Source organism: Petromyzon marinus, chromosome 32 (assembly GCF_048934315.1).
Source record: "Petromyzon marinus isolate PM22_M1 ecotype Great Lakes invasive population chromosome 32, UKy_Petmar_22M1.pri1.0, whole genome shotgun sequence".
NCBI classification, from domain to species: domain Eukaryota; kingdom Metazoa; phylum Chordata; class Hyperoartia; order Petromyzontiformes; family Petromyzontidae; genus Petromyzon; species Petromyzon marinus.
In genome coordinates this window covers 11,652,486-11,680,177 of record NC_133698.1, presented here as the reverse complement: position 1 = coordinate 11,680,177, position 27,692 = coordinate 11,652,486, and the positions used below count along the sequence as shown (strand labels likewise).

Here is a 27,692-nt window from a genome sequence, read left to right as displayed (position 1 = left end):
CCATAGGTCTCAAATAAGTATCTGGTGCGGTGTGTAAATGTCACCACTGAGGAGACAAAGGCGGCCGAGCGTGATACTGGACACATACCCCCATCGTGTGCCGTGCCGGCCTTCATAGGTGCCACTCACTTACAGCACTTGCCACAAAAAGTCTGCTGAGGCTCATTGGGGGTGGTGGGTGGGATCTATGTCTTTGTGCGTGCGCTCACAGAGAGGGTGACCTTCAAGGAGGCTCGCTCGCCACAGGAGTTCAAAGAGGGAGACGACGCCATCGTCGAGTGTCACGTGATCAGCTCTCCTGAGCCCGCCGTCATGTGGAAATTCAACGAGCGCAACGTCATGATGAAGAAGGACGGTGAGCGGCACACGGCAGGCACCCATGCCACCTATCAGCGTGGCCGCCAGGGTGACGCAGTGTTAATAACACTTGTCCTTCAGAGCAAAATAGCCCTGGGCTCGAATCCTGACTTCGGGTCACTTTCTGTGTTGATTTCGAATGTTCTCCCCCTTTGTTCTGCGTGGGTTTCCTTTGGGTTTTTCGATTCCTTCCCAAACATCTCAATGCTAAGAATGTAGCTGTAAATTACTTGGTTTTGGATGACACAGCAGCGAGATCTCTCCCTCGTGCAAAAACCAAGGCAAGGACTCTCCCAATGCAGCGTCTCGATACTCAGTAACCTGGCCACAAATGGTAGCCCAATAAAGTGGCTTATCTCCAAACGCGCGATGTTGATTCTAAATGCGGAGGGAAAAACTCGGAGGATCTGGGGAAAAATGCACGCAACCACAGGGAGAACATTCAAACTCCGAATGTACAAGCATTGTCAGCGTCGGGATCGAACCCACGACCTCCTATATACCGGGCGAGGTGGTCAACATCCCACCGTGTGTGAATCGCCCTCTGACCCCGGGGGCGTGCGTGCGTTGCGCAGCCCGCTTCTCGCTGCTCTCCAACAACTACCTTCAAATCCGCGGCATCCGCAAGAGCGACGAGGGAGTCTACCGCTGCGAGGGGCGCATCCTGGCGCGAGGCGAGATTGACTACCGCGACATCCGCGTGCTCGTCAACGGTGAGCGCCGGCGGGGGGAGAAGGGGGGGGCGGCTTGGGATTGTATTTTCCTGCAACAACAATTTACGTTTCATCGAAATGCGACCGCATCTCATGAAACTGAATCGAACCGTGAGTCTTCTTTGGTTCTTTCGGTAAAGTCACCAGGTAGAATGAGAATAAAATAATAAATTGATAAAATAAAATAACACGATAAAATTCTCACGACGTTTCGGCCACAACACAAGCGGCTTTCATCGGGTGAAGGGACGAGACTGTCTGGAGGACAGCGCTGGAGCGAACACAGCCAAGCTCAGACCGCGACCTTTAAGCTGTGTGAGAAGAAACAGAGCGCCTTGACAAAGGAATTAGCATAGAATTTAACATTGAAATAGCTGAGTGATTAGCTTGTGACTGGTCACAGAAATGGTTATGTTAAAGTCAAAGCATACACATCCACAGAGGCACCCCGTTACAAAGGAATTAGCATAGAATTTAGCATTGAAATAGCTGAGTGATTAGCTTGTGACTGGTCACAGAAATGGCTATGTTAAAGTCAAAGCATACACATCCACAGAATAAATGTACTCAATATATTCTTCAATAAGCTGAGCTATTAACAGTAACTGGGTATACACTACACTATATAATGCTTTAAATCGAACAGTGAGTCTTGCTTCACGGGAAAAGGAAACGTCGATGTTATTAAATCGTTGACTTAAAGCTTTCGTGACTGCAGGAATTCATTTTCTTAGGGTCTTTCGGTAAAGCCACTATCCACGTGGCTTTACCGAGAGACTCAAAGTAGATAATAATATTTTTAGTGGACGACAACAACAGCCCTCATTAGCCGCTAAGTGAGAAGTCACCACAGTACTCGTGCCAGGCTAGGTGCCCTTTGAGCCACGTGAAGTGTCTAAGGAGGTCATGGAACAGACCCCAGGTGTTATAGGTTCGCTGACCGACGTGACTGGCAGATGCCAACGCAGCTCCAGCAACACCCCCGGTTTACCTCGCGGCGATGCGTTTCTTAAAGGCGCAGTGACGAATGTCGAAACGACGTCAACCCAAGTGACTTACAAGGTTTGTAGATAAGGTGGTGCTGGTGGTGGTGGAGGCGAAGGCTGAGAGCTGTGACGGACAACGAGAAAAGATGTACGGTGCCGTCAGCGACGTAAGCTTGTGGGGCTGAGGCGACGCGAATCAGGTTGCGGTTTTAATAAAGCGACGACGCATTCGCGAAACGGCGTGAAAGTGGGAGAAGCAAATCGGGGTATCGCCGTACCTTGTCGTTATTGCTGGTGCTGCCGCCGCTGTTAAGGCTGCTGTTGCAAGCTGCTGCTGCTGCTGTCGCTGTCGCTGATGTTGATGCCCCCCTCGTACAACTGTCCCCTCGTCGTCGTTATCCCCGTCGCAGTGGCCCCGACGGTGCGCGTGCGACAGAACGCCGTGAACGCCACGGCGGACCGCGGAGAGAATGCCCGCCTGGTGTGCACAGCCGACGGATTCCCCGAACCCATCATCACCTGGACCCGGTGTGTGTTACGCGTGTCTCTGTGCGTGCGTGTCTCTCGGCGTGTTTGTATTTGTGGCGTGCATGTCTCGGCGTGTTTGTGTTTGTGGCGTGGAAGTGTTCCCTGAGTTTGGGTTTGAGCCGAAGAAGAAAATAAAAATTGGTTTGGATGTGAAATTTTGGATGATCCGGAAATGTGACCTCGCAGGAAGTGGATGGAACTTCCACGGCATCGCTTCAGAGCTTTTCCCGCAACAAAAGTGTCGTCACGTGATGTCGTTTTGATGTTGTGTGATGTCGCTTTTGCTTAGATAATTAAAATGTTTTTTACTTTGAAAAAAAATATTCAAATATTTATCTTTTTTAGTTTTCTCATGATAAATGGACTAAATTTGGTGAATAAACAATGAATGTCATTGTAATTTCAGAAATTAAAATCCTAAAATATGAACATGTGAATTAAAATCTGAAATTTGGCCTCAGATTTCAAAATATCAAACATGTCAATCTGGAACTCGTTCACAAATACCTTGGGGGTCTGTAGTGTCGTGGATTCGTGAACTCCGCTACGAACCCAGCGACCCGAGCTCGAAACCCAACCTTGGCTAACATCAGTGGCAACGAATATCTTAACCTTTCCCGACGGAGTGCCCTATAAGTCAATCTGGTTACCTGGTATGTAGTGTCATGAATATCATCACTGAGGAAAAAAAGTCAACTTGGCACGGTGTGCCATGCTGGACCGAATTCATACTCCCCCAATTACCAGTTACCTGGTATGTAGTGTCATGAATATCATCACTGAGGAAAAAAAGTCAACTTGGCACGGTGTGCCATGCTGGACCGAATTCATACTCCCCAATTACCAGAAAATCATCACGGTACTCGAATTGGAAATGTTGACGTGGGTTTTACTACTCTCCAACACACAACCCATGTGCTGAGATGGTAACTAATTAGCATGTTTTGTTTAAGTGACAAACCTCACCAATCGGCTGTGTCGGGTGGTGACGGGTTTAACAACACATTTTTATTTACGCGATATAACCTAAAAAAAAAACCTCCTCTTATGAATTCACACTCCCTGTTGACACTTACTCCAACCGTCCATGTAAGTGAACGGGAAAATCGTTGTCGTTTTGTACATGTGAGCGTGCTTGCACTGCGTGTGTGTGTACGTGTGGGTAGGTATGCTCGTTTTTTGTCCTTGCATACATGTACGGTCTCCCGTGTGATGTCATCGTCACTTAGTGGCGATTGGCGGGTATTGCTAATGGTTTATTTGCATAGACCACTGTTCATGTTTTGCCTTCCTCCCTTCGTTCGTCTGTTCGATGTTGTGACTCCACAAAGATCCGTCTGGAAGCGGTGACAGTAGCTACCGTTTTATTCTGTCTGCTTTTCAATGCCTACCATTTCGAGCGTGGCACTTAATGTACTTGCTCACCGGAGTCCATACCCTGCACTCTAACTCCCAGAAAAAAAAGTTAAACGATCTTGGTTCAATGGAGCACTTAATCTCTGTGCCATTTACAAAAAAAAGGAAAAACCTAAAACTCCTCTGCCTCTCAACTCTCCCTGTCCTCTGCTGCTGATGTTCCCAACTGCCCCAACTGTACGCCCTCATGCCGATGCCATCGAATATTTTTTTGGTTTACGCTCGCGATACGTGCGTCAAATTGAGCAGTAATAATCTGGATTTTTATCATGTGATAGAAAAAAGTGTTATCAATATGTCATTTCCCAGCCTTCTAATTGGCTAGAGCTCATGGCACACACCGACCAGCTCGATCTGATTGGCGCATCCCCCCCTTAATTGATGCCCAGCAGGGGGGGACCACAGCTCGCTGGCCGTGGGGGGTGGCAGTGAGGGATGCGGATTCCAGGGGTGGTGGCAAAGCCCATTGGGGGGGGGGGGGGGGAGGGGTGTGTGGGGGAGGGGTCTCGCTGGCTGGAGCCAAGGGAAGGGTGATAGAGTGGGGGGCTGTGGAACGGGGAGGGCAATATTCTATCCCATACAGACGGAACAGATGGAGATGAGTCAATCTTCTCTGCACCATCTTCTGCTGGCAAGCCAAGGGTATGGCACCTCGAACACCCACAGGATGGGAGTTTCACAGCATTTGCGTGATCCAGCAACCTTCGCCTGCACAGTACCATGTTACAGGCGCAATGGCGAGGAGGGGGAGGGGGGAGGAGGGAGGAGGTGGGGGGAGGAGGGTGGAGGAGAGAAGACAGAGGGAGGAGGAGGAATCACGATTCCACAATAATGCTCAACGCACGTTGCCACCATTCCATTCCAAGGCTCTACTCCTGATTGCAGGCTAGGAATCGTGTAAATTCAAGCACATTAAATACACTCAATTTAGCTCAATACATCCGGTTATATATGTTGTCTTTGGTAAAATAAAATAACAAACAAAACATTTCCTCATGCGCCGAATGATGTTCGGCAGTTAAGAGGAAAAGTCTAATGTCAGACATTCGAAACAAAATTCTCCCTCTCAACTTATCGCTTGGAGCACGGGGGTCTAGCGTCGGTGGGAATTCTATCAAAATTACGCAGTCCCGTTCACCGAGGAATGCTTTACAATACACCCTCGCGGGGGCCCAAGCACAACTGGCGGTTAACGTAATTTATTTTAATTCTCTCAGCCTAATTGTCTTGACAAGCTTGAGGGCCTCCTCCAAATGGGAGTTGACAAGCTCTGGAGCAACCACTTTGTTCAAATGCGTTTATTGGTTCTGTCGCCCGTTTAATCGAGATGCACGCACGTGGGCCAAGCACCCGGGTCAAAAAGTAAAAAGTCCGCCAGACAATCTGATAGCATCCCGAGCGTCGCGATCGGGGAGCCCTCTTTGTCACGTGGGCAGGTGTCGGGCCGTCCTTTGTTCAGTGCCTTGTTTATCGCGCAAACTGCCTTTTGCTTTACCCATCCGTCCCTGTGAATACGCATACTTTATGTTTTGGGAAGAGCTCCCCTGAGAGGGATGGACATCTGTCGTCTGGTTGAGCATGGTCTGCAGACTTGTGCCTGTGTATACACGTTTAATTTTGATGAGGCAAGCTGCCAGCGTGTGTGTGCAAATACAAGGACGAAGATCTCCCGTGTAGCCTGAACAGACTGTTGTGACAAGTGCTGTTTGCGGGCACCTATGAAGGCCTGGCACAGCACACGAGGGGGTGGGTGGCCAACACCACGCCCGGTCGCCTTTGTCTTCCCAGTGGTGATGTATTTACACACCACGCCAGGTACTCATTTGAGGCTGAGTCGACCTAGGGGAGGCCCAGGACCGATTCAGATAATCGTCACTGGTGTTGGCCGTTAGCGGGAATCGAACTCGGGGCGCCGGGTTGGTAGTGCAGCACGCTGACCGCTACACTACCGCTCACGCACACACACACCACACACACACACGCAAAGATCATTCTTGTAACCCAATGTGGTTAGTGAGTACCTATTAAGGCTGAAATGGTTCCTGCATGAAATGATGAGGTGGCTTGCACCAAACCGTGCTGCTGCTACACAATTACTGATGCATTGGTTCATTCATAAAAAAAAATCGGTTCTTACGCTCACAATGCACACATTGAATCGTGCGCGTGAGAATACTTTTTGATCCGATCGTACATGTATGTAATTGGTCGATGTGAATCCTGTGGCCATTAGAGGCTCGACGTGCAACACAGTGAGAAACAAATATATTCTCAAATTAAATAGCCACCCTGAATCGTGACAATTCATCAAATCTCAAGGGGGCGATTCATCACGTGCCTACCAGTCACTTTTGTCTCCCCCCAAATCTGGATGATTTAAAAGTGCACAGCTCCAATATTGAAAAGGAAGAGCGTATCAAGCGCACCTGAATGCGCGTTTCGATGCAGCGACCGTCTATGTTCGATTGCTAGCCAAAAAGTGTACTCATGCTTGAGGACGTGTAAATGTGCGTGCTTGTGTGTTCATCCAGCATGCGTCTTCGATGCTACAACAGCGGTGCAATGAGCCGTCTCTTGATTGCCTATGAACAGATGCCTTGATTGTACGTACAGTGAGGGAAAAAAGTATTTGATCCCCCGCTGATTTTGCACGTTTGCCCACTGACAAAGAAATTAGTCGATAATTATAATGGTAGGTTTATTTGAATGGTAGGTTTATTTGAACAGTGAGAGACAGAATAACAACAACAAAAATCCAGAAAAACGCATGTCAAAAATGTTATAAATTGATTTGCATTTTAATGAGGGAAATAAGTATTTGACCCCTCTGCAAAACATGACTTAGCACTTGGTGGCAAAACCCTTGTTGGCAATCACACAGGTCAGACGTTTCTTGTAGTTGGCCACCAGGTTTGCACACATCTCAGGAGGGATTTTGTCCCACTCCTCTTTTCAGATCTTCTCCAAGTCATTCATGTTTCGAGGCTGACGTTTGGCAACTCGAACCTTCAGCTCCCTCCACAGATTTTCTATGGGATTAAGGTCTGGAGACTGGCTAGGCCACTCCAGGACCTTAATGTGCTTCTTCTTGAGCCACTCCTTTGTTGCCTTGGCCATGTGTTTTGGGTCATTGTCATGCTGGAATACCCATCCGCAACCTATTTTCAATGCCCTGGCTGAGGGAAGGAGGTTCTCACCCAAGATTTGACGGTACATGGCCCCGTCCATCGTCCCGTTGATGCGGTAATGTTGTCCTGTCCCCTTAGCAGAAAAAACACCCCCAAAGCATAATGTTTCCACCTCCATGTTTGACGGTGGGGATGGTGTTCTTGGGGTCATAGGCAGCATTCCTCCTCCAAACACGGCGAGTTGAGTTGATGCCAAAGAGCTCCATTTTGGTCTCATCTGACCACAACACTTTCACCCAGTTGTCCTCTGAATCATTCAGATGTTCATTGGCAAACTTCAGACGGGCATGTATATGTGCTTTCTTGAGCAGGGGGACCTTGCGGGCGCTGCAGGATTTCAGTCCTTCACGGCGTAGTGTGTTACCAATTGTTTTCTTGGTGACTATGGTCCCAGCTGCCTTGACATCATTGACAAGATCCTCCCGTGTAGTTCTGGGCTGATTCCTCACCGTTCTCATGATCATTGCAACTCCACGAGGTGAGATCTTGCATGGAGCCCCAGGCCAAGGGAGATTGACAGTTCTTTTGTGTTTCTTCCATTTGCGAATAATCGCACCAACTGTTGTCACCTTCTCGCCAAGCTTCTTGGCAATGGTCTTGTAGCCCATTCCAGCCTTGTGTAGGTCTACAATCTTGTCCCTGACACCTTTGGAGAGCTCTTTGGTCTTGGCTATGGTGGAGAGTTTGGAATCTGATTGATTGATTGATTCTGTGGACAGGTGTCTTTTATACAGGTAACAAGCTGAGATTAGGAGCTCTCCCTTTTAGAGTGCGCTCCTAATCTCAGCTCGTTACCTGTATAAAAGACACCTGGGAGCTAGAAATCTTTCTGATTGAGAGGGGGTCAAATACTTATTTCCCTCATTAAAATGCAAATCAATTTATAACCTTTTTGACGTGCGTTTTTCTGGTATTTTTGTTGTTATTCTGTCTCTCACTGTTCAAATAAACCTACCATTAAATTATAGACTGATCATTGCTTTGTCAGTGGGCAAACGTACAAAATCAGCAGGGGATCAAATACTTTTTTTCCCTTACTGTATGTACGTGTGCTGAACTTCATTTGCACCGTACGTAGCCGACCGTGATGATCGGAGGTGCGGCATGTCGATTGACGTACTGATCGATCGTCTTGTTTCATCATTTGCCATTTTGGGGGGGGGTGGGGGGAGCAGCAATGGCGAGGTGCTGGAAGTGTCTGACAAGTACGCGCTGAGAGCCAACGGCAGCGAGCTGGTGGTGAAGAACGTGGCCAAGGGGGACGATGGGGAGTACCTGTGCAGCGCCGAGAACAAGGTCGGGGAGCAGGACGCTGAGGTGACCCTCAAGGTGTTTGGTGAGTGGCCTCCCTCTCTCCCTCCCTCCCTCCCTGCCTCTCTCCCTCCCTCCCTCCCTGCCTCCCTCCCTCCTCTCTCCTCCACCCTCCTCCCCCCGCTTCCTCCCTCCTCCTCCCTCCTTCCCCCTCCCCCTCCTCCCACCTCACCATCATCCTCACTCCGCCTCCCTCCCCCATGCTTGTTTGTTGCCGGCCTGCTTGACAATTTTGGGGCCTGTGCCCAGCAACTGTGAAGTAAAATAAAAAAAGGGACAGAAATCTTTCAAGCAAAGTCTTTATTTCAAAATATCAACCGGCTATGGGCATTGATCCCATCGTTATTTGTAGGGTTAAGTAACGTGGTCGTTTTATACTAAAAATCATGTCATTAATGATACTAATTTTGGCATAGAACCACATTGTTGCCTAACCGACAAACGTAGGGGTATAAGCGTTGGCTACAGAAATTCTACATTATTTGGCACAATTTTATTATTTAATGCAAGACATTTGGTTATAAGATTTAGCACCATAGACATAGCAGTTGTTAATATTGTAAATGTATTTGTGTGTTGGGAGTGGGTATGATAATCATTGTATAAATGCAAAAGGTGTACATTATATATTTACCATTCTTGTATACAAGTCATTACGTATTTCCATTGTGTGTGTCAGCCAACATCCTGGACATTCAGTTTCACACCGAGATGTTCCAAAAAAAATAAAAGGAGACATGGGTGACAAGGAAGCAACAAACGTACAAACAAAATAAGTGGCAACAAAAACCAAGCATTGGTAGAACAATTCCGAAAGGCTCAATGCCAACATCAAAATGACGCAAATAAAACTCTTCAATTCGATATGATTTCAGTTAAAATATTTTTTGCAGCAGAAGGGATTAACACAAACCAGTAATTATCTGGGTCTTTCGGTAAAGTCACGTAGATAGACATAATAATAACAATAAAAGAATACAAATGAAAATAAAGTGAATGAAAAATAATAATAAAAAATATCACGACGTTTCGATCACAACACAAGCAATCGTCGTGACGTCTTTTATTTATTTTTCATTCACTTTATTTTCATTTTTATTAATTTATTGTTTCTATTTTTTTTTTCTATCTACGTGACTTTACCGAAAGACCCAAAGAATATGAATTCCTGCAGTAACGAAAGATACAAACCGGTAAATTTAAACAAGGTCAACTAGAGATGAAGTGAGAGGCAATTATCAGAAGCACTTACATTCAAATGGTCAAGCAATTAATCCGTGCTAATCGGAGGTAACGGGGGGGGCTGGAGGACAACAAGCTAAAGGCAAAAAGCAGGGTTAAAGAAATTAGTTTTCAATCTAGATATAAAAGTGCACAGCTCTAGTGGCTTCATAATATCAGAAGGAAGAGCATTCCAGACGGCCGCAGAAGCACACCTTAAAGTGCGAGAAGCGGTGACCTGGTTGAGAACTTTTTTAGTGACGGGTATCTGCCCGGCTTAAAGTCTACGATCGCAGCTGCTCACTGCAATCACATATTCTACCTTTAACATTGGAAAAGAGATGCTTTATAGTTTGAGAAAAAAAACTGTTGTTTACTTGTACGGTTTGTTTCACGAGCACCGAATTTAATTGGAGTCCTCCACATGGGAATCACCCGTGGTATAACTGCGATTGTCGTAATTATTAAGCCGACTTTGTTGGAAATTACTTTAAGAACAAGGGTGGCCCCTCAGGTGGTTTCTCCGTGGGCTGCCGTGGAAAAAGTGATAAGGGGAAAGTGTCGGTATGAGTAAGGTTGAGCCCAGGAGATTGTTAATGAGGACAGCAAAGTGCCATTGTTCGTTAATTATAAATATAGCTTAAGGACAGTCGCCACAGTCGTGCCTATTGTTGTGATATCGTCCACGGCCATTACCCGCTCCTCCGCCCCACCGATGATTAAGCGCTTGCGCTGTGGTAAGTGAGCTAAAATAGTATAAGGTGTAAGAGCGAAAGTCCTCTTAACTGTGACTGATGATTTACCGCTCGTTTCTTGGCATAATCTTTTTGGTGATTCATCACCGGCGCGGGTTTTATTGTACGCGGGCGCAGGAAGTGGCAGGCTGAAATGAAGCAATTAAAATTTGTTTGGAGGTTTTTTTTTTGTGGGCAGATAACCGGTGTAATTTGTGTCACAGTTCCAGCTCCGTATTGTTTAACCGAAGGCTGAGCGCGCGAGGAGCGATTGGGGAATTGTTCTGAGGCTCTTTTAATGCTAAATGAATCTTGTCTTGTTGCACTGTGTGTTGTCTGTTTTTTTAAAATGTTCGGGGAACTGAAGTTGGCTGAGGGGGGCTGAGGAAGGAGTAGTTCAATGGACAGGTAATTGGCCAGATGTGAAAGGGCATAATGTGGTGTAATTAAGTGAAATATGGAAAATGTATTGGGACCCGTGCCGGTTCATTTATCCAGCCGTTCAGTCATCCGTTTTATAAAAAAAAAAACGTCGGGGCTGCTTTGACAAACGGAAGGACATTTGGATGGCACGCGATTAAACTGGCGACGGTAAAAAAAACGACGCGTCGGCATTGTCACACCCCGTGCGCGCTCGCTTGCCGTCTCGTTGCGGGGAGGAGGGGAGCGGATCAGAATGCGTGCCGGGCTGCAGCAGACGTCGGGCGGACCAAACTATTCAACGAGTTTTATTTGACCAGGTAACGCCCACTGAGCTATGTAGCTCCCTTTTCTTTTCATAAGCGACCTGGCCATCACAATTGATAGCTCGGTAAAGTGGCTTATCATCGCGTGGAAATTTATAGCAGCCAAATTCTCTAGCCAACGCACGTTGATTCAAATTGCGTAGGGGGGAAAAAAACCGCAGGGCCCGGAGAAAAATCCACGCGGCCACGGGGAGAGAGACACCGCAAGCTCCAAATATACAGCAGGCATCAGGGTCGGGTTCGAACCCACGAACCCCGTATACCAGGTGAGGTAGTTAACGTCTCCTAGCCACCGTGACTCCGGATGGTCACCGGTTTCGGTGACCCGGCGAATCCAGTGAGCTGTGAACCGTCACGTGTCCCCACTCTTTTGCGGCGCAGTTAAACCGGAGATCACCTACCTGGAGAACAAAACAACGTCGGAGCTGGAGGAGCAGATTGTGCTGACCTGCGAGTCCGAGGGGGAGCCCCTGCCCACCATCACCTGGAGGAGGGTCAGCGACCAGCACGTGTTCCGCCAGGGGCAGCAGGTGAGAGATGGTTCCGGAGGTCAGAGTTAATTCGTGGTTTTGCGGTCGCCCGGCTAGCTGTGAGGAAATGAATATTGGAGAAGACCGTTTCTCAGTCTCGCCTTGCATAATGCTCAACACATGAGCGGTAGGAGCTGGTAACGATGGGTAACACGGGCTGTGTGTGTGTGATAATCCTGGACAATAACCAACGTGTGAACTGTGCCAGTTACAGTGAGGGAAAAAAGTATTTGCTCCCCTGCTGATTTTGTACGTTTGCCCACTGACAAAGAAATTATCAGTCTATAATTTTAATGGTAGGTTTATTTGAATTTGTATAAATTGATTTGCATTTTAATGAGGGAAATAAGTATTTGACCCCTCTGCAAAACATGACTTAGTACTTGGTGGTAAAACCCTTGTTGGCAATCACAGAGGTCAGACGTTTCTTGTAGTTGGCCACCAGGTTTGCACACATCTCAGGAGGGATTTTGTCCCACTCCTCTTTGCAGATCTTCTCCAAGTCATTAAGGTTTTGAGGCTGACGTTTGGAAACTCGAACCTTCAGCTCCCTCCACAGATTTTCTATGGGATTAAGGTCTGGAGGCTGGCTAGGCCACTCCAGGACCTTAATGTGCTTCTTCTTGAGCCACTCCTTTGTTGCCTTGGCCGTGTGTTTTGTGTCATTGTCATGCTGGAATACCCATCCATGACCCATTTTCAATGCCCTGGCTGAGGGAAGGAGGTTCTCACCCAAGATTTGACGGTACATGGCCCCGTCCATCGTCCCTTTGATGCGGTGAAGTTGTCCTGTCCCCTTAGCAGAAAAAAACACCCCCAAAGCATAATGTTTCCACCTCCATGTTTGACGGTGGGGATGGTGTTCTTGGGGTCATAGGCAGCATTCCTCCTCCTCCAAACACGGCGAGTTGAGTTGATGCCAAAGAGCTCCATTTTGATCTCATCTGACCACAACACTTTCATCCAGTTGTCCTCTGAATCATTCAGATGTTCATTGGCAAACTTCAGACGGGCATGTATATGTGCTTTCTTGAGCAGGGGGACCTTGCGGGTGCTGCAGGAATGCAGGATTTCAGTCCTTCACGGCGTAGTGTGTTACCAATTGTTTTGTTGGTGACTATGGTTCCAGCTGCCAAAATCCTCCCGTGTAGTTCTGGGCTGATTCCTCACCGTTCTCATGATCATTGCAACTCCACGAGGTGAGATCTTGCATGGTGCCCCAGGCCGAGGGAGATTGACAGTTCTTTTGTGTCACCTTCTCACCAAGCTGCTTGGCAATGGTCTTGTAGCCCATTCCAGCCTTGTGTAGGTCTACAATCTTGTCCCTGACATCCTTGGAGAGCTCTTTGGTCTTGGCCATGGTGGAGAGTTTGGAATCTGATTGATTGATTGCTTCTGTGGACAGGTGTCTTTTATACAAGTAACAAGCTGAGATTAGGAGCACTCAAATACTCTTTTCCCTCACTGTACGTGCTTGCTGGATATGGTTTGCATGACAATCGGCACCTAACGCTCCACTCTAAAGCCGTGTAATGAGACGTGCCCGACTGCTGGGTTCCGTGGTTGCTAACAATGCAGAAGATAAAAACCTACAATGTAAAAAAATAAGATTTTTGGCAGCGTGTTTCTTTTTTTTCTCTCTCTCTCGGTTGTCCCCCTCTTTATAACCACTCCCTGTCTCCTTACATAGGCATCTTGGACTCGTCCAATCACCAGACAGGTATACTCCCTGTGGCATCTACCGTCTGTGCCTCTCCTGAGACTCACCACCACCATCACCATCCCCCAACCCCCAACTCACCCCCATTCTCAATTAACACGACTCACCACAAAATCCGTGTGCGAGACGTTTTGGCTAGCACTTAGCCGAGTCGCGTATAAAGCAACTAACCAGCTTCTAGTCAACCTAAAGCCTCCTAATATGCGTTTTCTAATTATTTTGCATATTGAGTTCGCTAAATAACTGCATGGTAGATGGGCCAGTAGATGCGTTACTAACAGAAACTGTTTGTAATCAGTCACCGTGTCTGTAGTTGTTATGACGGCGACGGTGATGATGATGATGATGGTGTTGCGCTATGTTGAATTAACAGCAAGGGTTCATTAGAAAATTGTGTTTTGTTGTGGATATTTGTCACCAGCGGTATATATTGGCAATTCTGCTGCCGCGAGGTGTAACATTCCAAAGTGCGATTTGACGCCTCGTGGTGGAAGAAGGCCCCCCGTGGATAGAGCCGTCCAAAGGCCTTTGCTTCACACTCGTCAGTAGCAAGCGGTCGCTGTAGAGACCAGGAGGCATCACAAACTGTTGACGAGCAACATTTTTTTGTACGTATTTACTACAATAGCAAGTGGAAGTGTGAGGTTTCGCATGGAGAGTTTCTTTGTAACTCCCAACAGGGCCCACATATTGGGCTCTCGTCTCTTACATTATATAAAATACTAGCTGTACTACCCGGCTTCGCCCGGGACTTGGATACACCATGTCCAGCCGCCTTTGGCTCCCCAGTGGCGATGTTCACACCACAGCAGTTAGTCGTTTGAGGCTGAGTCGACTTAGGGGAGGCCCAGGACCGGTTAAAATAATCATCACCGGTGGTGGCCGTGAGCGGGAATCGAACTCGGGTCGCCGGGTTCGTAGCGCGGCGTGCTAACCGCTACACTACAATGCGTTACGCTTCCACGTGCGACGGTCACGTGACAGATTTGACGTCACAGCTCACTTGCCGTGCACAAAATATATGGATTATTGAGCTCCTTCCCCCCCCCCCCCAAAAAAAAAAGTATATTTTATAATTTTTGCGTGGTGTACAGTCTGGAAAGTACTAACATGGCAAATTTCCAGTTTGTTGCATGTCGGGAAGTACGGTAAACATTTTGAACAGACACATATTCACAACTTTGCCTTTTACATATATATGGAGATAACAAATAGTCTTAAAATTTTTCACATTGGCAAATAATTCAGCTTTTGGTCCGGTGCTTAATACCCAAAACTCCAACCTTCATCTCTCCACGATGCAGCTGGCCACGCTTACTCTCGTCGTCAGACGTGCTCATGCTCTTGACGACTCAAATTTGCACCTGAATGGAGAGGGCTGCCTTTCCGTAGGAGGGAGGAGCACTATTCTGCACAGAACGATGCAATGCATTGTTAGTACAAATTGGCTTCAAACGTGGTCTTGCGGTAAGATTATATGCACGCGCTGGTTCGTATCTTATGTCACGGAACGTTGGGTAATTTAGAGTCAAAGTCCAAAGTGGTTTTCTGCTCGAATGAGCATTGAGGCGGTGCTCATCAAACGCTCACAGCCCTGAGCAATTGGTGGACATCCCACGTTCCTATGCCGAGGGATTAATCTATCCGATTGTGACAACCAATGTTGAATTGCCCACAAGGTGGTACTTATTTTATCGACCCCAGAGGGATGATAGGCTGGGTTATCCCCCTCCCCAACCAGGATGTGAACTCGTAACCTTCCGATTGCGAGCCGCCCGCTCTGCCTTTGCAGCCACCTGACAGGTGTTGGGTTTTTTAAAAAACTAGAATTTTAACGTCGACTTAAGTGTATGGGACAACGTAAGTGCAACAAACATTCACACACACAACGCGGAACATTACAAAATGAATATTTGTATGGAAAGAAGAAAAGCGAAGCTGTTACCCAGGGGGTGAAATCAATTGCTCGACTTTTCAGTGAAATGCTTTAATTTTGACCGCACTTTGGCGGGAGAACGATTACTCAGCATGATTTAGAATTTATAAAAATGTCAGAACACGCACAAATACACGTGGAGGTGGAGTGATGGTGTACCGTTGTTACAATGCTACGCAATAAACCCAGCAATCTGAGCTAATTTCTCACCCACGACTAACATCAGTGGCGAGTATCTGAACCATCCTAGTCGACCCCCCACCCCTTCACAAACCCACACTGACCAGCGTGGTGAAGTATAGTCAAACAACTCCGATGACCGATGATGTGGAGGAGGCCTTCATCCACCAGTGGACTGACAAAGGTCTATTTATTTTTTACGTACACATAACTCGGTAACTTTAAGAAGTTACTACTGTACACATTGTTAGTGTATCAATCTATAGCATTTGGATGTGAAGTTTTAAGCTGGGATGTTATGTGTAGTGTAATAATAATTCACTGAGCAGTTGCAAGTATGCATAGCATCATTTGTCTGTGAGTCACGGGACCCAAGTACATTTTCATCACACAGTGTTGAGTCAGAGTTGATTCTGTCCGGAAGGAGCCAGGGACCTATGGGGTTAATCCTGAGATACTGTATATATGACTTAGGACCTGTGACCTAGATGATGCTGAAGGGCACCATACATGTTTCCATCTAACATATCTCATACAGGCTGGTAGCATTTAACCTATCGGTGAACTTGATGAGGTCACAGGTGACCAGGTGGTTGAGGGCAAATTCCAAATTATAGGCTTCAGGTCACTCGTACAATGCATTTCCATTCAGCATTGCAGATTAGAAAAGAGAATCGTTGCATCCGCAGGACTGGCTGGCACCACGCTGGATTTTCACATTGGGTGAACGTCGCCGCGTGCAATGAGTCGACGCTGCCACAGTGGAACTCAACAATTTGGTCACGTGGTCGTGTCACGTGGCTTAGCGAGCCACTCTAAACCCTCTCTGGCTGGCCGGTTCACCTGGTGTCGACTTAGCATTCCAAAGTTCATTCGAGCCAAGGTGGCGTGCACGTTGGCGCTTTGCCACCGTGACGGCCAGTCAAGTCAGACCTCAGTGGCCGTCGCATGGTGAGATGTTAACTACCTCGCCTGGTATACAGGACGTCGTGGGTTCTATCCCAACCCTGACACGCTGTGGCTATGATATGTTAACTACCTTGCCTGGTATACAGGACGTCGTGGGTTCTATCCCAACCCTGACACGCTGTGGCTATGATATGTTAACTACCTCGCCTGGTATACAGGACGTCGTGGGTTCTATCCCAACCCTGACACGCTGTGGCTATGATATGTTAACTACCTCGCCTGGTATACAGGATGTCGTGGGTTCCATCCCAACCCTGACACGCTGTGGCTATGATATGTTAACTACCTCGCCTAGTATACAGGACGTCGTGGGTTCCATCCCAACCCTGACACGCTGTGGCTATGATATGTTAACTACCTCGCCTGGTATACAGGATGTCGTTAGTTCCATGCCAACCCTGACATGCTGTGGCTATGATATGTTAACTACCTCGCCTGGTATACAGGATGTCGTGGGTTCCATCCCAACCCTGACACGCTGTGGCTATGATATGTTAACTACCTTGCCTGGTATACAGGATATCGTGGGTTCCATGCCAACCCTGACACGCTGTGGCTATGATATGTTAACTACCTCGCCTGGTATACAGGATATCGTGGGTTCCATCCCAACCCTGACACGCTGTGGCTATGATATGTTAACTACCTCGCCTGTTATACAGGATATCGTGGGTTCCATCCCAACCCTGACACGCTGTGGCTATGATATGTTAACTACCTTGCCTGGTATACAGGATGTCGTGGGTTCCATCCCAACCCTGACACGCTGTGGCTATGATATTTTAACTACCTCGCCTGGTATACAGGACATAGTGGGTTCCATCCCTACCCTGACGTCTGCTGTATATTTGGGGGTTTGCGTGTTCTCACCAAGGTCGCGTGGATCTTTCTCCGGGTCCTCGGGTTTCCCCCTCCACATTTAGAATCGACACGCGTTTAGAGTGTTTGGCTGCAATAAATGTCCACGTGATGATAAGCAACTGCGTCATTTGCGGTAGCCAGGTCGCTTCTGAGAGAGAGAGAGCTACATAGCTTAGTGGCCCTTGCCTGTTTAAAACAAAATAGTATCACAGTTTAGTTTTGAAGTGTAAAACCTCGCCTCTGCGCTCAGGAGCCCGTGGAACGTATTTATATATATATACACACTCGCAGCACTCATACCTGCCGACCCTACGTCCACGTGCACACACCCGCCTGCATGCCAGCACGCCTGCTTCGTGTGACTTCTCCCTCTCACTTGTGCTGACCGTGGGGAGCCGTGGAAATCTGAGGAAGCACTAATTTCCTCGCCTCGGAAGCTCGTGCGAGTTACGTGTGGGCGCGATGAGCGGATGACCGGTTGTTGAAGGACATCGAAAAAGCCGCGGCGGCACGAGCAAGGCCACGGGAGGCAAAGTTGGATTTTCTTAAAGGCGTTTTCGGAAGCGCGCACTTTGACAGTTTCACGCTGGAAGTTGTGTGCAGCGCGAGGGGATGGGTCTCCTGCTGTCAGCTCTCCTCAGTTAAATGCGCCGTTGACACAAGTTCCTCCCGGGGTATTAGATAGAAGAGGCAAAACATAATTGTAAAGATCACGTTTACATTAAATTAGATACCCATAGAATATTAGATACCCCGTTGTGTGCATCACGGGGTATCACAACACACATATATAATCTGTGCATTCACACATTTTGTATATATGTGTTGAGCGCATATACAGAATATCATATATAACACACATTATATATGTGTGTTGAGCGTGATTGTACAGTTCATAATTGCAGTATGACATCAATCCTTCTGCAATTATGGGTGCATCTTAGAACTTTTCCTTATCAATCACAGATAACATTGTTAAGCTTGCTCACGAAGTAAATGATTTTCAACTTAGTGGTCTTATCTAATGCTACGTAACTTGTCCAATGCCACACAACTCTCTGGAAAATATTCACAAGAAAGCCTACGATTTTAAATGGTATTGTGGATTATTTAACGTCGATTAAAATGTTGAGGATGGCATATTATTATTTTATGCCGCAGTTATGGTACAATTTTTATACCATGAATGATGTTCACTTCTGTAAAAAAAAAACTGAGCTTTTCCATCAGAAATTCTGTACAAACAACTTGAATATTGCTCCGTTAAACCATGGGCCAATATGTTGCAGCTCAGTCGTAGGGCCTTCTCGCAAATTATTTCCGTCACTATTAATAACGCACGCCCAAATGGCTAAACCCGCAGTGATTTTCCACATACGATGCACGTTTCTTTGTTGTCTCATCGCTCATAATATACACAAATAATGAACTCCACGTGCATGTTCCACATAAGTCGTGAGTAATTAAGCCGTCGCACCCACACTAACCCCACGGCCACATACATACACGCACACCCCTCGTGTAGGAATAATATTATACGCAGTGGGAGCAAGTCGATTCCTATTAACCCGTTTCCTATGCTCTCAAATCTTTCGACCATTGCAAATAGACACATTTGTATTATTACAATTAAGGTATACATATATACACATGAAATAATGTATGTATGTTGAACTTCTTTTGCACCGTACATAGCCAACTGTGCTAATCGGAGGTGTGGGTGAAAGATAACATACTAAACACAAAAAAGCAGTGCTTAGAGGAATTCGTTGTCATTGTAGGTGATTTTAAAGTGCACAGCACCCAGTGGCTTCCTAACATTGGAAGGAGAAGAGCGTTCCAGACGGCCGCCACAGAAGTGCGTCTGAAAAGTGCCCGATGGCAGTGACCGTCTTTGTTAGCAACAAAAACCGTGTTTGCCTTTGAGTCTGATGACTGCTTTATGCATTTGTATATCTGCAAAGGGAATTCAGTGCTTTCTGAGATCTCAGCTGTCGCCCCCTCCCACCCCCCTCGGGTGATCATCGTCATTCTCTCTGCGTGCCCCCCCCCCCCCACTGCTTTTGTCTTGTGGGCGGGCGGGCGGGCCCTGTGCAACCCGGACAACCCTGCAACCCACCCCCTCCCCCACCCCGTCCTTGTGTTGACGCGAGCAAGCGATTCGCAAATCGCCGAGCGCTTTTGCTCGCTCGCCTCGATATTTTAAGTGTCGTGCCAGAAAACTCTCGGGGCTTGTGGTGGCAAAGCGCAGCAAGAAGAAGAAGACGAAGAAAAAAATCTGTTCCTGACAATATCAGGGCATACCGAGTGGGTTCATTAAAAAATAAATCCATGAAAAATGAGCACGTAGTAAAACAACTGTATGGATTTTATATATACACCTTGTGCCAAATTTTGATTCAAGGCTTTCGTGACTGCAGGGATTCATATTCTTGGTTCTTTCGGTAAAGTCACGTGGAAGAGAAACAATAAAATAATAAAAATATAAAACAATAACATTCTCGCGACGTTTCGACTGCAACACAAGCAATCATCATCAGGTGTGAAAACAACAGCAAGAAAATTTGAAAAAAGTGGCGGTTTGTTTTTCTTCAATTTTTCTTGCTGTGGTTTTCACACCTGATGATGATTGCTTGTGTTGCAGTCGAAACGTCGTGAGAATTTTATTGTTTTATATTTTTACTATTTTATTGTTTACCTTGTGCCACTTGTGGCAGGAATGAGCCATCTGTGAAATGTCACCTCTCCTATGATATTTTTCACAGAAGTGCATTTCTCTATTAAGCCGCTTGAAAAGTGTTTGCTTCGGCAAAGGAGGAATAAATTGGCACCATAATGCGAGTTACAATCACGTGGGGATGGAGCGGTGGCACAACCGTTAACGGACCGATATTAGCCACGGCCACCGCTAAAATTGGTGAAGAGGGTGACCTGAACAGATCCTCGAGCCCCCCATCCACTCTGCTCCATTCCGCCTCCCCCAGTAGCCCCCCTCTTTGGCAACCTGCACTGACCAGAGTACTCAAGTATGTGGCAAAATCCCGTGACTGACATCTCTATGGATCGACAAAGTGCCCGTCTATCGTCACGGTTACTATTTTATTCATGTGTCTCTGCGGCCATGAGGGCATCCTGATCACGTTTCACGATTTTATTTCTTTGTAATGACTCTGGCCGCATACGTGTGGGAGCGACTATGAGATCTTAAGCAATGCGAGCCAATGGGAGATGTGATGTTTTATGACTTTAACGCATTTAAAAAGAAAATAGTTTCGTGAATCAAAATAGCTTATGATGACATCTATAATATATTTCGATTTAAAGCTTTCGTGACTGCAAGGATTCATCTTCTTTGGTTCTTTCGGTAAAGTCACGTAGAATGAGAATAAAATAATAAAATAACACAATAAAATTCTCACGACGTTTCGGCCACAACGCAGCGGCCGTCTTCAGAGCTTCAATTGAAGACAGAGCTTCAATTGAAGGTCTGTCGTCCCGACAGGTCTGTACCTTTCACCTGAAGACGGCCGCTTGTGTTGTGGCCGAAACGTCGTGAGAATTTTATTGTGTTACTTTATTATTTTATTTTCATTCTACGTGACTTTACTGAAAGAACCAAAGAAGATCTATAATATACATTCTGATTTTTGCTGTGGGTTATGATTTCATTATTTTTGTAGGTGTTCATTGTTTCTTTAAAATGTTCCTATGAATGATGGGTTATTTTATAGTCCTACCTTTGCTTTCATGTTTTGATTGCCTTACAGTTATACAGATTGAGTGTGGTTTGAATGGCCAACACTTATGTAGCTGGGCTATCTATGCTATATTTTCATGTTGCCAATTATAGTCATTCAGTCATTGTCAGCGTTTAACAAAGAACATTCCTGTCCAAAGAACAGTTCAGCTTTTTAGTTCATCCAATCAATGGTGTAGGTTTTGACGTGAAATTGACGGAGTTGTACGTAATTTTTTTTGCCAACTAAAATTGACATTAGTTTCACTCACCTTGACGATGAATGAAGAGCAATTATTTTGATTTCGGTTTCAATACTCGGCTCTGCTTCCTCTCTCACAGCGAGTGCGTTCAACTTTGGTTCCGCTGACATTTGAAAGGACGCTGACATTTTTTCGTGAAATAACTCTTGCCCGAATGATTTTTACTGCCGGATGTTCGCCACTCGCTTTGATCGCAACCGCAGCCATCGCCAAACTGCGTCCGACATTTTTAAGGCCTGCAGTCGCAAAAGGAAACCCGTTTTCATCATTTAAGCTGCACAAAATTCTGTATTTTTAAAGAGAGCAACTTACCGACGCTCGACTTAACAATTGCATAATCCTTTCCGAATTGACGAAAAAAAATGTATTTCATACAAAGGCCGTGCGTAACCGATTTACCCGACCCCAGCAAAACGCTCCTCCGAATGCGACGCCTCTCATCTTTCCTTCGTCTCTCCCCACTCGTTTTGTGTTCGGTTTTTATTCTCCCCCTTTTAACACGTAGACGCTGGAGGGCCGCATCGAGGTGCGCTCCTACGCCAAGGTGTCCTCGCTGACGCTGCGCGACGTGCAGTACACGGACGCCGGCGAGTACATGTGCATCGCCAACAACAACGTGGGACAGGCGTCGGCCGCCATGCACCTCGACGTGGCATGTAAGCCGGGCGCCTCGCGCGCGTACGTGCGTGTGTATGTTCGCGCGTGAGCATGGAGAATGAGGCTCGTGAAGGACGCTACCGGTCGGTTGGAGGCAGTCGCTCTCCAGCAACAACAGGGGGGCGGAGGAGCGATGCTCGCAACAACAACGAGCGGACCGCCGGGCGGCTAAAATGCAGCGAGTTTGCACAGTTTGGGGGCACAGGTGGTGCATCTGCAAGTCGTCTCGGTCAAGTCAACCCATGGCACCTGGGACTGCCCTGTGACCTCCTGTCACCGAGCCTTCAATACTTGACGTGGCCTCAAAGTGCACCTGGCCTGGCACAGGTGCCGTGGGTGACGTCACCGTCACTTAGCGGCGAATGGCGCGGATATTGGTGTTGGCGGCATGTGAATTTATGATTTCGATTTCATTAATTTCAGCAGGAATGGCCCGATGAGTCGTTCGGCTCTATATTTCACGGGCGTCCTGCGACGGCACAGGTGTTTACACAGCACGGGCCTTAGTTACAGTCACGGCTGCATCGGTCGCGGGTACGTGCACGTGCGCAGATGGGCCCAAGTTCGCCGGAGAGAAGGTGACTTACCACAGCTGGCCGAACAACGCGGTGAACGTGACGTGCGAGGTGCTCGCCAACCCGAAGGCGGCCGTGAGCTGGAGTCGCGACGGGCAGCCGATCCCCAGCGCCAACCTCACCAACGTGATCGTGCACAGCTTCCCCGGGTTCAGCGTGCTGGAGGTGAGCGAGGGGCTCCTTGGCGCTGGCGCTGGCGGCTGCGCGTGGTGCGAGCGAGCGAGTATTTGTAAGTGCCTTGTGCTCCGCGTGAAAACATCAGCATTGGAGAGACGAAGACGGGCGGGCGGGCATCATGCTGGCCACACAGTCCCCTTGAGCTCCATGTTGGAGGCAGTTCTGCGGTGTCTCCTTCTGTGGACTTCGTTCTCCAACAAGAGGCTTTACTAAAAGAGCTCTGAATGGACGCTGTCGCAAGGAGCAACGCTGATGGAATTATTTGAACGAAGTTTTTTTGTTGTTAAATGGCGCATCTCATGAGACACTGTCCATCGTGTGTGTGGTTCTTGACAGATTACACCGGAGTCGCAGTCTGACTTTGGAAGCTACAACTGCGTCGCCGTCAACAACATTGCGAGCGAGTCCAAGGAGTTTGTTCTGGTGGAAGCAGGTGCGTTTGTGTGTGCGCGCGTGCGTGTGTCCGTGTGCGTGCCCGTGCGTCTGAGATTCACTCCCTTGCATGTCTTTAACCAGTCTGCATGAGGATTCACCGTATTAGCATGATCGTGTGTGTTTACCCAGAAATGCCTCTCACTGAGACCCTTCCAGGAGTTATTGTTGGAGTAGGTGACGATGTCGCTACGTGTTATCCCAATTGAGTAATTTACATGTAATATTTGGGGGGGATTGGGGTGTTCAGCCATACCGGTGACATAGTTTTGTGTTTTTTCTGTCAAACCGTTCACTCCACCAGCGATTCAATGTATTTTCATGATTGCTGATCGCGATTTGATTCTAGAATGTTATCTTTTACGTCTTGGTTTTATTTGGTATAGGAACTTCTTAAAAATAGTTTTATTTCCAGAAAGGAAAAAAACCTATTCTCATTTTTTTGCACAACAAAACTGCGAGAACTGTAACACGATTTTTGTCCTGGGTAGTAAGTGTTATTTTCTAATTGCTTATGCCTCAAAAGTATAGAAAAAGGCTATTATTCCCACAAACTTTGCTTTTGTGACCAGAACTTTACGTGAAGGAATGACACAAATGCATACGTTTTGTCATTGGAAATAGGTACATTTCAAAATATAACTGTCCTGGTCACGAAAGCAAAGTTTATGGGGAATAATAGCCATTTTCTGTACTTTTGAGGCATAAGCAATTATAAAATAACACTTACTACCCAGGAACAAAAAATATATATTTTTGTTACAAAGTGATCGATTCTGACATGCATGCCGAAGTGTATCTTTTGTACAATAATTAATGTAACCATTTATTTCAATAAGTAATATATTTTTTGCTGCACAGATTATTTTACGCAAGTTTATTATTTCTAAATGAGCATTTATAGTTGTATTTTTTTCCATTCTCTCGCTCTCTCAATGCGCCACGTCCTTTCTTAAAGACGTCATCCATCATAGACTTGCCACCTCCTCCTCATGTGCCATGCCGGCCTTCATAGGTGCTAGCTAACAGCACTTGCCCCAACAGTCTGCTAAGGCTACGCAGGGGATATTTGTCTTTGAAATCGAGATGCCCAGCTCTGTGATGTGTGTGTGTATGGAACTCTAGCTATACACTTGTGCTCGTGCCAACGTGGGTGTGCGTGCGCGTCCCTTGACTTTGTGCGTCAGTGCTTCTTCGCGGCGCTCTGCGACTCCCCGCCGTCTTTCCACCGCGCTCCGCTCGCGCACAGCCTGCTCGCAAAAATCGATGCGGTGCGACACCGCGCGGTGCCAACGCGGGAGCCAACCCCCCTCCTCCTCCTCCTCCTTCCCCACCCGTCGATGGCACCGAAGCCGCACTTGGCACCCACTCGCCGAGCCTTGACGTCGTTTCCCCCTTTCCCGCGCGTGTCCCCTCCCCGCCCCGCGCCACAGCCCTGCCGTCGGCCCCACAGTCGGTGAAGGCCACGGCGGTGTACTCCACGTCGGCGGAGATCACCCTGGAGGAGCCCGACTACACAGGCGGCGTGCCCATCCTGACGTACACAGTGCGCGTGCGTCCCGCCAACGGCCTGAGCGAGTGGACCAGCTACTACTTTGGCGGCAGCGAAAGTGGGTCGCCCGCCGCTCGTCTACTCGCTCGCTCGCTCGTTTGGTTTGACGGTCGCCGCTTCGCGCGCTTCCTGGCGCGCTTCTGCGGCCCTCTGGAGTGCTCTTCCTTTCGATATTAGAAAGCCGCTGGAGCGACGCACTTTTAAATAATCATCTAGACTAAACACTCGTTTTTTGAGAACTGCTTTTTGTGTTTGGTTTGTTGTTCTTCCCCCCCACACGTCCAATTAGCACGGTTGTCTACCCGTTTGTCCATTTCACATTTGCAGATTCCCGTAGGCAGTGACGCTAATTTTCTTGTGCTCCTGTTCAATTTTAATTGTTTGCGAAAAATAATTTTGGAATTATAAATTCCTGCGCGATGTGTAATTTGTGTAATTAATTTAACCAATTTACTTTTTTTATCTATATTTTTAATTGCAAAAATAATCATCCATAAGCCGTTAAATTTCGAATTTAATTTTAAATCAGTTTGGAATTATGAAAGTGCTTTGTTTGTAGATTACTTTTTAAATATATAAACATTCATATCTGAATGATAAATCACGAATCAACGTATAAATGTTGCAATAAATGCATGCAAAGTAATTAGATCTATAATGGAATTATATATATAAGTTTAAAAGTATCTAACTGTTGTTTTATCTCAGAATGTTGCATTTTGTAGTTTGCCTGCACTTTCAGTTTAAAATAGTGTCCGGTAAAGTAAATGAAACCGATCCTATATTCGAGATGTTCTCTGGTAAATGTACCTTTTTGAACTCAACGGTGTTGTCCTGCTTTGATATCCGATTGCCATCATTCTTTATGACAAGTACGCAGTCATTTCAGGACATCTCCTATCACTTCCTCATCACCTTTTGCCAACTTGCACTCATTTTTAAACCCGTTCAAACCGTTGCACCACGCAAATGAACACTTCCGCGAGAGAGCGAGAGGGAGACACACACATCGCGAAACTGGCATTGCCTAAGAAATTTCCAGCGGTTTGACGTTTCCCTCGGCCCGCAAGCGCAAGTAACACGACGCTTGAACGACACGGCACACCTTCCGTGGCCATCTTAGAAATACCCCTGCCTCTCTTTTTTGCGCGGCTGTGATGTCGGTTCATGCAGGAGATCACGGTTTTCACCCCCCCCCCCCCTTCCCCGGCCACTCCGCAATCATTCGGAGTGATTTGCCATTCTTTTACAATTATCTGGAACCAATAGCGCAGCCGGAATTGAACCCACCTCATATAAAAAGAAGGGAAGGGGGGGATCATGCAAGATAGAGTCCGCACTGCAGGAGGAATATGTATTGCGGCTAACAAGGTACTTGAACATACTTACTGTGAACAGTTAAATATATATTTTCCTAATTAGGTGAATTCATGTGTATATGCTGAAACTTCTTTTGCACCGTACATAGCCGACCGTGCTCATCGGAGGTGCGGGGGGGGGAAGGACGGCAAACTTAAACGCGTCACGATTATGACGTTGCAATCTACACGGGGCTCCTAAATAGGGTCAATAATTACGTTCTGCATTGAACCCTGAACTTTTCGATCTCCCCTCCCCCTTTGCACGGCATTACGCGTCGACGCTTCGCAGTCGTGTGACTGACGAATCGAACGGATGCTCGGAATTCGGTGCACGCACGTCCGTCGATACGCAATCTGCGCAAGCACGGAAAGGCAGAGGGGGTGGGGCACGTTCGGGCTTCGGGATGCACGCTGCCGTATAGAGGCCGGACGTCACCCTGGGAGCTGCGCCTGACCACTGCTGTGTGAGCCGGGCCTGACCACAGCATCAAGCGGTGTGCAACAGATCATGGGGGATTGTGTAAATTGTTTCATCAGTCCGATGACAGGTTATTGAGAAAAGATATGCCGTAGTTTTGCGGCATCACTCAGACTTGATTTATTCTGGAGGAATCCGATGAGCTATGAAGCTATTTTTCACAGATCGCCAGTCGGCATATACCTCTCCCTCTGACTTCATACGCCTGCCTAATATGCCTGTACCGCTGAGTTTTCAATTAATTTTGTCCTGTCTGTGCTGTGGGTGCGTGTGTGTGCTAACGCGTGCGGAGCAGACACAGTGAAGGTGACCAACCTAGAGCCAAACACCCAGTACATGGCGGAGGTGTCGGCCCGTAACGGCGTCGGGGACGGTCCGTTCACCAAGCCAACCTTGTTCTACACGGAGCCCATCCGTAAGTCCGGCCTCCGGGCCTTGCTCCCTTCACGCCAGAGGACGTTCTGCCACTTAATCCTGCTTCACGTGATACTTGCCTGACGGGGCAGCCACTGGCAAAGAAAGTTATTTTGTGACTGTGCGACACAGCTGCTGTCGCTTGTGTTCTACGGCGTATCAGACTGAAATCGTTCAAGGCAATGTCACTGTCTGCGACGAATGCCTCAGTTTCTTACGGAGCAAAATTTAATTCAGCTTTTGTGGGTATTTTTTTTGTACTAGATTATCACAAGGTTAATTTATTTTTCATGCGTCACTATTCTAAATAATATTGGAACGTTTTTTGGTTAATTATTCACTTAATTGTGTTTAGAGTGGTTATAGTTTATTACTGGCGATTACAGTTGTCCGTATGAGTGTGCAGTGTTGTTTCAGAATTAGGAATCATGTTTCGTAGAGGAATGGGTGGAACACAGCCTGAAGTGATATTATTTGTGCTGATTATATAGAGTGCACGTTTATTCTACATCTCTGTGCATGACAACGATTGTGCCGATGAAAACAGCAAGGACCAATTTAATCCAAGGCCCCAAATGGTATTATTATTAATGATGCCATTTGGTATCTACGCATTCTTCACAATGAGTGGTGCCTTGAATTAGGTCGGTC

At 47.1% G+C, this 27,692-nt stretch overlaps 1 protein-coding gene across 4 annotated transcripts in view; it reads left to right on the top strand.

The window, feature by feature from the left end:
• Positions 1 to 27,692, top strand: part of NCAM1 (neural cell adhesion molecule 1) — a 216,082-nt gene that overhangs the window by 140,594 nt on the left and 47,796 nt on the right. For 3 of the 4 annotated variants that reach the window (XM_032964618.2, XM_076071288.1, XM_076071290.1), the window contains exons 4-14: positions 212 to 355; positions 933 to 1,070; positions 2,467 to 2,584; positions 8,364 to 8,524; positions 11,582 to 11,730; positions 13,421 to 13,450; positions 21,901 to 22,051; positions 22,605 to 22,792; positions 23,141 to 23,237; positions 24,670 to 24,846; positions 26,923 to 27,042. In XM_032964618.2, coding sequence (XP_032820509.1) covers positions 212 to 355; positions 933 to 1,070; positions 2,467 to 2,584; positions 8,364 to 8,524; positions 11,582 to 11,730; positions 13,421 to 13,450; positions 21,901 to 22,051; positions 22,605 to 22,792; positions 23,141 to 23,237; positions 24,670 to 24,846; positions 26,923 to 27,042 — 1,473 coding nt within the window. The remainder of the gene's footprint in view (positions 1 to 211; positions 356 to 932; positions 1,071 to 2,466; positions 2,585 to 8,363; positions 8,525 to 11,581; positions 11,731 to 13,420; positions 13,451 to 21,900; positions 22,052 to 22,604; positions 22,793 to 23,140; positions 23,238 to 24,669; positions 24,847 to 26,922; positions 27,043 to 27,692) is intronic. The other variant, XM_076071289.1, reaches the window with a different exon arrangement.